Source organism: Siphateles boraxobius, unplaced genomic scaffold (genome assembly GCF_051911475.1).
Source record: "Siphateles boraxobius isolate OS27281-9 unplaced genomic scaffold, OSU_SipBor_1 68, whole genome shotgun sequence".
Classification (NCBI taxonomy): Eukaryota; Metazoa; Chordata; class Actinopteri; order Cypriniformes; family Leuciscidae; genus Siphateles; species Siphateles boraxobius.
The window spans coordinates 12,320,960-12,330,745 of NW_027509195.1; the positions used below are offsets into that span (position 1 = coordinate 12,320,960).

General features: G+C 36.7%; 1 protein-coding gene across 2 annotated transcripts; it reads right to left on the reverse strand.

Annotated features, from left to right (window-relative positions):
* Nucleotides 1-521: 521 nt before the first annotated feature.
* Nucleotides 522-8,081, reverse strand: LOC143722971 (uncharacterized). Of its 2 annotated transcripts, none has more exons than XM_077214824.1 (8): nt 7,916-8,081; nt 7,311-7,492; nt 6,603-6,676; nt 6,381-6,520; nt 5,287-6,014; nt 4,642-4,782; nt 866-931; nt 522-777 (listed from the first exon to the last, which is right to left on the reverse strand). In XM_077214824.1, the coding sequence occupies exons 1-7, from the start codon at nt 8,034-8,036 to the stop codon at nt 875-877; spliced, it is 1,443 nt and encodes a 480-aa protein (XP_077070939.1). In that variant the 5' UTR covers nt 8,037-8,081; the 3' UTR covers nt 522-777; nt 866-874. The 2 variants fall into 2 exon arrangements, with proteins under 2 accessions (XP_077070939.1, XP_077070940.1); XM_077214825.1 differs by having other exon boundaries at nt 522-791.
* Nucleotides 8,082-9,786: the final 1,705 nt, after the last annotated feature.

The following is a 9,786-nucleotide window of genomic DNA, read 5'->3' on the forward strand; positions in this document are numbered from 1 at the left end:
TGTGTGTGTGTGTGTGTGTGCGTGCGCGGGTGTGCGGGTATGGATGAATGGATTTATTCAAGGTCAGTGTAACCAGAAGATTTGAGACTAAAATATGAGAAAAATGAAATTTCATCATAGATTACACTTGACCACAAAGATAATCTGCAGCATTTCACTTGCTGCCCTTCCTCTATCACATTGCTGTTCAAATACTCCATATCTTGATTTCTCCATCAGGGTAATGCCTGGGACATTATCTCCTCTTTGCTTTTAAGCAGAAATTGACCTAAAGTTACAGAGCCTCTCGACCAACTAGTTCTGTTCAGTTTATTTCATATTGAGCTTGTCACCTGATCCTCAATCATGAGCCACGTTTGTGCTCTTTCTCAGGGCCAAAAATGATGTTTCACTTACAATGGGTTACATTGTCGCTCTACATTGAAATGTAAACATACGGTATGTGTTGCATTATGCGACTCATTTCAGCTCAGATTTTTTACCTCAATCCTCCAGAAAACAAACTAGTCATCCCACAGCCATTTTCAGAAACTTTTTAATTTCACTAAATCACTGTTAATACATCACATCATTCAATCCATGTTTAAAAGTTACAAAGTACATTGTGCAAAGGTATATTGTAGGAAAATAAATTCTAAATAGATGGTAATGGCATTTAAAATAATTTCCCTGTCTGTTCAGCTTCCTGCAGTGCAGTGCCGGTTGTATGACAGTTATTCTTCCAACAGAAGTTTTCCTCAGGTCTTGTTCTTCACACGTGGAGGGGAGTCAGAGAACCTGAATGATGGAGTCTAAATGTGAGATTGAGCTCTGTTAGGTTTGTTAAGTGTGTCATAGGTACTGCTGCATGTGTGTTTTACTGTACCTATGTCCATCATTTGTTCACCACGTACATTCCTGTCCGGTTTTTCGGAGGTTTTTCTCTGGCGTCCTGTTTTTAACAGAGTCAGTTATCATTACATGTATGCACACCATTATGCCAATTCTGAAAATAAAACAATGCTTCCTTCAGCATAAGACATGCAGTGTCAAAAGTAACCCCTTTATATATTTTTATGATGGTTGAACTCTTTATTTACAGTTTTGTTTTTAAATATATAATATTTTGTTTATTTTATAACTAATTTATTTTATACTTTTATATTTTTGTGTTTGCTAAAATGTTGTTTATCTAAAATAAAAGTTTATTTGTATAATATATGTGTTTAATATAACATTAATGTTCAAATTCTTTTAGCACACCAGGGTGACTAAGAACATGAAATTGTCTATCTATGACTTGTTTCACAGGAGTATAAAAATGAGGAAACACAAAGGACGAATTCCCTAAATCATCCATCACAATGAGTAAACCCAAAGAATATAGTTCTGATGTGCAGCAAAAGATTGTTGAGCTGATTGTTGTTAGAAAGTGGCTGCATGAAAATAGCTAAAGCATTGAAAATTACTATTTCCACTATCAGAAATAATTAAGGAGTTCCAAACAACTAAATATCTACCTGGAAAAGGACGTGTGCCTATATCATCTTAATGCATTGCACGGTGAGGAGGAAAGTTTGAGTGGCCAAAGACTCTCCTAGTATCACAGATGGAGAATTGCAGAGATTTCTTGAGTCAGAAAGCCTAACAAATATACATCAAACAACCCCTACATCACCTCATATTGTTTGGGAGTGTTTCAAGAAAAATCCTCCTCACTCCTCCAAAAACAAACTCCAGCATATTCAGTTGTCAGACATAACTGGAACTTCAAAAAAAGGACCGGATTCTATGGTCAGATGCAATTAAAAAGAGCTTTTGGTAGCAAACCCACCAGATGTGTTTGGTGCAAACAGGGATAAAAAGTACCCCATGCCTACGGTTAAAAATACCGCTGGACTATTTTATTTATTTTATTTTATTTGCTGGAGGTCCTGGACATCATGTTCAGATACATGGTTTCATGGATTCTAGCAAATACCAACAAATAAAAAAATCAAAACCTGTCAACCTCTGCTAGAAATCTTATAATGGGCCGTGGTTGGATCTTCCATCAGGACAACGGTCCAAAACAAATATCAAAATCAAGACAAAAATGGGTCACTGAGCACAAAATGAAGTTTCTGCCATGACCATCCCAGTCCATGAACTGAAGAGAAGAAGCGGCAACATGGATCTGGGAATCTGAAGGATCTGGAGAGATTCTGTATGGAGGAATGGTCTCTGATCTCTTGTCAGGTGTTCTCCAAACTCATCAGGCATTATAGGAGAAAACTCAGAGCTGTTATCTTGGCAAAAGGAGGTTAACTGCAAGAAGTATTAAATAAAAGGGTGCCAACGTGTTTTGGAGAAAAGCATTTATTTCATAATGTGATTTACCCCCCACTTTCAATTCTTTACTTCAATGAAAGGTTCGATTTTTGCAAATTTTTTGAATGAAATATTAAAAGGATAAACAATGCAGATTTATTTTTACAGCCATCTTTGATCATATTTACCTGGGTGCCATACCACAACTGTATATACACACACACACACACACACACACACATATATATATATATATATATATATATATATATTATATAAATACAAACTTTTATATTAGATGCGTTTAATAGATTTGGCAGAACTAATTTTTAAATTATAAATCACTTTACATTTTTTATTTTTGTTTGTTTATCTATTTGTTGTTTTGTATGCTAGTTAAAATGCACTTTTTCATCCTTTTCACTTTTGACAAGGTCTTGCATAACCTGTGAGTACAGTAACAACAAACAAATGTTTGATAAAAGATAAAGAAAAGATTGGTTTCTTCTTTTTTTCGGTTTAGGTTAATGGTTACGCCCCTGTTTATTTTTATTTTTACAGCCATCTTTGATCACATTTACCTGGGTGCCAATAATTCTTACCACAACTGTACACACACACACACACACACATTATGTAAACACAACATTTTGTGTTAGATGCAATTAATAGCGTTTAATTGATTTGACAGCACTAATTTTTTAATTATTAATCATTTTACATTTACAATTTTTGTTTGTTTGTTTATTTATTTGTTGTTTTGTATACTAGTTAAAAGACACTTTTTCATCCTTTTCACTTTGATGAGGTCTTGCATAACCTGAGGAACAACAAACAAATGTTTGATAAAAGATAAAGAAAAGTTTGGTTTCTTCTTTTTTTCTCTTTAGGTGGTTACGCCCCTATGTCCTCCATTTTGTGTTTGGGGTCCATAAGGAAAGTAAACTGGGGGATTAGATCATTTTGTTTACAGCGTGTTATTAATATAAATGCCAGTGCCCTAACAAACGCCTCATTCAGCTCGGTTCAGTTAATCACTCTCTGCTCTGATCAGCTGTCGACTGAAAACTGCTGCTCAAGATGCATTCAGCCCTGGAGGCCTCAATGAGGGTTAGATTCAGAGTTTAAGTCTTTCTCTCCTGGCTCCCGGTATTGTTTGAATGTAGGCAGGGCATTGTGAGCGGTGACGCCGTGGCTACTGGACGATGGAGGAGACGCAGGTGGAGGCCTCACAGTCTCTGAACGAGAGTCGAGTTTCCCACGCTTCAGGTTTCTTAGTCAGAGCCACACAAAGAAGGGCCTGTGCAGGCGACGGGGACGCTGGAACGCCAGGTAACAGTAGCCAAATTTCCCTAGTTCTGATCCGTGATTGTGGGGTCAGTGTTTTACATGGACAGAGATGGGGATGGAGAACCCTCCTGAAAACCCCTTTGTTTTCCTCCACAATAAAGATGCAGTGCTATAGTTAAAAGTTGCAAAACAAGATTTGCGTTTGTGTTCAGTCTTAACATTGGCTTTATGTTGTATTGTTAGTCGTGTGAACAGGTTAAAATGGACGCTGCATGCTTTTCAAAAAGTGTTTGCATTAAATTACAGGTTTCTTGATGCTTTCTGACCCTAAAGAGCTGCATGTAAGCTGCATTCACAGTGTTTTCACTAATAGGTGTGACTCTCAAATTCTCCCATTCATCGAGCAGCAGGCAGGAACAGATCCATTATGTCTGTACAAGATGTGTATTATGCCTTTAAGGATTTAATACTTAAAATCTCCTGCTGCCTTCATCCTCTCAAAAAATTCAGGGGTTGCTTTTTTTATACTCTATTGCTGTGTTATTAATGTTTACATACTATTATAGTACTTTTTCATATTTTGAAATGGCTTTTATTTTTATATTTTATTTGTACGTAATTCTTTTGTCTTTTTTTAGCTTTTATATCAGTTTATTTTCATATTAGTTTAATCAACTTTAACCTGTTTTATTTCAGCTAGTTGCCAAGACAACATTTTAAAACTTTTGTGCAAGTTTTTAAAATAATTTTTGCATTTAATATTTATATTTTATTCAGCTTTATTTCAATGAAAAATCTGTAATAATTTTTGTTTTAGATAACAATAACAACACTGAACAAACCATTTCGACAACCCCACATGAGTTATTGACTGCAGAGAATAAGCATTTGATCAGAGTTGATTCTGTTCATAATGCACATACCATCTGAACTCGCTGGTATAAAGTCCTAAAAGTTTTAGGGAGTCACTTTTGTTATAGAATCTAGCTAGCTTCATAAACAAACTATAGGAACAAAATGCAAGCTGAGTTGCGTCAGAATGAATTATGGATTGTATCGCACCGCTTGTTTGCCGTTGGCTGTATCAAACGTGGTTTGCGTTGAGTACATGGGGATGTCTGGGTTGAAGTACATGGGAGGACTCATCTCTTCAGGTTCATTCACGAAAACTCTTCGTTTCGGACAACAGCACCAGAGCACCACCTGAGAGGAGGAACACTTTTGTCCTTTAACAGTACAGTCACTGACACAAAACTACAACATTATCTTGACTTTTTGGACATAGTATCATGGTTTTATGTACATGTATACATGAACCATGGTATTATTTTGAGTATTTTACCAATAATACATTGCCCTACCAAAAAACAACATATAACATGCTAAAAACATAATAATCACAGCAATAATGATCGAATTATAGACTCAAGTATTTGCCTATTTAAATCCAAACAGCGACTTATTTTTTGTCCAGGCAGTGTAGATTAATATTGTAATCATTTAGTAGTATGGTATATATCAAAGGTTAAATTGCATATATTTTGGTATGTACCGCCACTATAATTATGGATAGTAATATAGATGTTGGTCAGTTTTATTATTTATTCAGATGAATGTACAATCAATACAATTTTAAAAGTTGCTACCATGTTCTCCTATAAAACCAAAGGTTCATACAATATTGATCCTACACCCTCGATCACTCACCAGAACGATGAGGATGATGAGGAGGAAGAGACTGACAGCCGCCAGCGCTAAGAGGGCGATGCCCCATCCCGGCACCAGAGCAGAGGCAGGGGTGGATAAATAATTCACAGGCGTGGTCTTCGAGGGCTGTGCAGTTGGTAATGGAGTGGAGCTGAATGCTGAGTTCACAACAGTGATGTGGATGGAGGTAAAAGTGGACTTGAGGGCTGTAGTGGTCTTATTGGGGGCAGTGGTGGTGGTGGCATTTGGGATTGCAATGATGGTGGTATTTGGGACTGTAGTGATGGTTTCAGTGGTGGTGGTGCTATTAGAAGGTAAAGTGATGGTACCAATGGGTGCTGCTGTGGTGGTCCAAATAGGGACTTTTGTGGTGGTCCCATTAATAACTCCATTGGTGGTGCTGTTGGGTGCTGCAGAAATACTTGCATTATTCATCAGTGAGTTGTCTGTGGTGTTTGGGTGCATCGTGGTGGTGTTAAAGGGCGTGGAGTTGGTGGAGCGGATGAAGTGTGTGATGTTTCCCACAACAACAGAGGTGGACATGTCGGGTGTGTGTGTGGATGGAAGGCGGCTGGTGAGGAATTCTGCGTCCGTTATGATCTCAGGAGTGGAAGTGAGAGGCGTGGTCAAGGAGGGCGTGGTCGTAAAGGGTGTTCCTTTGTGTGTTCTCGTTGGTGGACTGATGAAGTTCTTCTCTTCTTCAAAAGGTTCCTCAGTTGATAGTTTATCTGCAGGTAGGATTGAATGTACTTTTCATTAGTTGTTGATGTATTTGTCAACACAATCTAATGGCAATTCATATCTATTTTACAATTTGACAAATTGGTGACTTATTTGTATGAATGTAAACAATCTCATTTGTTCATTTTCATACTTTCAGCTTACTCCCTAGTAATGGTTATGTTTAGGGGTTTTCACATTGCATGGAATCATACAAAATCGCCATCTTGTAAAATAGTTACATTTTCGTGTGAGATGGGGTTGTGTTTGTCTGTTTTAGATGGTCATTTCTTTAACTTTTAATCCTATAAGTATAAAAACCCCAGTCAATGTGAAAATAATCTGAAAGCAGCCATTGTTGACTGTTATTTTACTTTCAATGTAGCTCAGGTCGATCTCTAGTGCAGGCGATGGAATTTGCTTGTACGCAGGCAAAAAGATGTCTCTCACAATCTCTGGATTGACTTGGGTTGGCCCAAACAACAGTCGAGAAGTGGCGATCACCGACCCATTACTGCAAGAGAAGCACTCATAAGATCAGATATTCTCTGTCGCTTGGTTCTATTAGATGTAAATCTAAGATTAGTTGATCAAACCTGAAGATCATCTCGTCTGTCCCCAAATATATCAGGTGAGTGGTGTTAAATGGTGGAGCATAAACATCTTCAAACTGAAAAAAGGAAAGAAGAACAGTGGAAAAAGGCAATTTGTTTTGCGTTTTGTATTGATAATTAAGTACACTTTAAAAGTACCTTGAAATCACAATTTTTTTTGGTGTGGGTACCATGGTAATGATATTGTTTCCATTATATTTATGCATTTGGCAGATGATTTTATACAAAGCGACTTGCATTGCATTCAAGATATACAGTACATTTAATCAGTTCAGTTTATTACATTGATAATACTGTGATATTCTATAAAGTACTTAAATTATTAGCATATCTTATTTTATTAGTACCATGGTAATAGACATGCCATGGTATGTCATTCATCTTAATATCTTGTAAATTCTATGGTACATTAATCTGGTAAATTTACAAACAATCACTGTAACATGGCAGTACCGTGGTATGATGGTATTACTGTGTTACTTTGATATAAACTGTGTTATTAACATGGTATTCTAAGGCAAATGGTACTTTTCTGTGTAATAATGGTATTTCCATCTGAGACATCACTGTACCATTCACTTTCATCTATGGCATACTGTATCCATTGGATGTATGTAATATATCCCAGAATACTGTAAAGACCCCATGAATGCTTTACATATACAAGCATGATTAAAAAGAGACCCTCACCAGTCGTTCCACCTCTTGCTTGAGTGTTGTATACTCTGCTGATTGCTGGTCAGCCAGTGAGTCATTATAAACACGGTTAGTGATTCTGAGATCCATGATAACTGAAGTTAAAGCATGTGGAGTCAAGGCATCTGTGCTTTCAGTTGGGGAATCCCACGCAGAGATATTGACAGACTTTACACCTGAATCAGATTTTGATATATTCATCACAAAAAGATTTTTTGTGTGACTATCCTTTTTGCACAATATTTAAAATGTATAATTTAATTGTTATTTCACCAAAAATGAAAAGAAATGTCATCAGTTATTCACCCTTGTGTCGTGAAACAAAAGAAGACATTTTGTACAGTGAAAGTCAATGGTGTCAAAAACAACAAATACAATTACTTTCATTGTATGGACAAAAAAAGGACATTTTTCAAATTATCTTATTTTGTGCTCTACAATAGAAAGATCTTCATACAGGCTTTGAACATTGAACAACATCAGGGTGAGTAAATAATGACTGATTTTTCATTTTTGTGAAAACTATCCCTGTTACAATGGTACATAAAAGGTAATTATTATATTTTGTGATTCACATTTTTAAAACAGCTGCTACTTACCCATGAAAAGTAATATCCAACCAACAGCTAAGGTGGTGGAGGCTCTTAGTATAATCTTCATCATCTTTGAAGACGAGTAATCCTTCAGCGTGTGATCTGTGCCAGCAGGTTGAGTCAACATCAACTAATGTTCTGGACTCTGGAGAAAGTGCCTCTTTATCAGAGTGAACAGTCTTTTCATTGTTTGAGCACCTGAGCAGGTACCACACACAGGTGGGTGGAGCTCCTGCACTGCATTTTCTCTGATGCATTTTATAAAACCTCACAAATGAGATCTCAATCATTTCTTCTTGACCGCAAATTAGATTAAATGTCGACCTTTTCTCATGTCTCATGCTTTTCAGATGGTTGTCCTGAGAAAAAAAACATGTGATCCCACATGACTCCAGTAGAGTTTCAGAAGAGGTCTCACCAATGTCTCACAGTGTGCTCAAATTGGCCAATACGTCTGTCAAGTCTTTTTTTTCTCTCTCTCTCTTCAAGAACATGATCTGAGCTATGTTATCCACGTTGATTTTATGGCATCTGAGAGAAAAGTTCCCAGCTGACAAAAATGTGCTTTAAGAAAGTTTTTCTAACATTGCCATTTTGGTTATTATTACATTGTTTATAAGTGTTCTCTGAATGTAGATATGCACAAGTGGCTGTGGAATATAAATCTGATTTACTTTGAATAGAGATATGAAAGGAGGGGAGCGGAGGGGGGCGTGCACCTGAGACGCATCTGTCTGTATGGAACTTGCCTACCTCACCAACAACCCCTTACGTCACGAACCACCCCAAACATCCAATAGGAAAATTCAACTGCAGTAGCCACCGTTCAACCTGAAGAGGGCAGCACTCAGACTTTTTTACACCATATATTGTAGAATTAAAACACTTTATACACAAATGTCAAAAAAGGTACTCGAATCAATGAACAGTACTAATAAAGCCCCATTCTTACAGATCATTAACTAAAAAAAGTTGGTTTAGGGTTTAGTTACCCTTTAAGTTCAATTTCTATCCAGACATTTAGAGATAGCTTCTCACCATAAATAGCACATCTCACCTTTGGTGAATTGTATGTGATGACATCAGCAGTGGCATTATCCGTGTGTGTGTGTGTGTGTGTGTGTGTGTGTGTGTGTGTGTGTGTGTGTGTGTGTGTGTGTGTGTGTGTGTGTGTGTGTGTGTGTGTGTGATGACATCAGCAGTGGCATTATCCGTGTGTGTGGGTGTGTGTTTCCTCTGGCTTTAGCAGGAGACATTTCACCTTCTGACCATTTCAACAGCTGTAAACCACATCTGTCTGCCTTTTTCTTTTTTCTTCTTCTTTTTTTAAGTATCCACTCAGATAAACAAGATAATAACAGGGTCTCTTACTGTGTTTTTCCAGTTAATAGAAATGTGTTCTAAGAATGTCTTGCTAATGTTCCCAATAAGTTATGAAAATTAAATTTCTAAATGTTCTCTGAACATTCACAACGTCTAGTTTTTTAAACGTTTTAAAACCTTTTGTTTTTTTTCTTTGCTCTGCGATCATTAAGGAAACAATTCTTATCCTACTTCAAACATTATGAGTTTGTTACATTTGAATGTTATCCAAAAATTCTGAAACCAGTAACATAGGCTATAAAAAAAACTTTAGACAAACATCCAACTAAAACATTTCAGAAAATAAAATATGCATAAATAATGTTGTTGTGCTAATATTTTGAGAACATTACTAAAGACCAGATAACAAACGTTCTATTAACGTTACAGGAAGTACGTTTATTCATAACTTTGAGAGAACCATGCCAGAACGTTAGCAGTTCTTAGAACGTTCTCTGTTAGATGGGTTGCTAGATTGCATTAGAGTTAAATCATTGTGGCATGTTTTTTTTAGA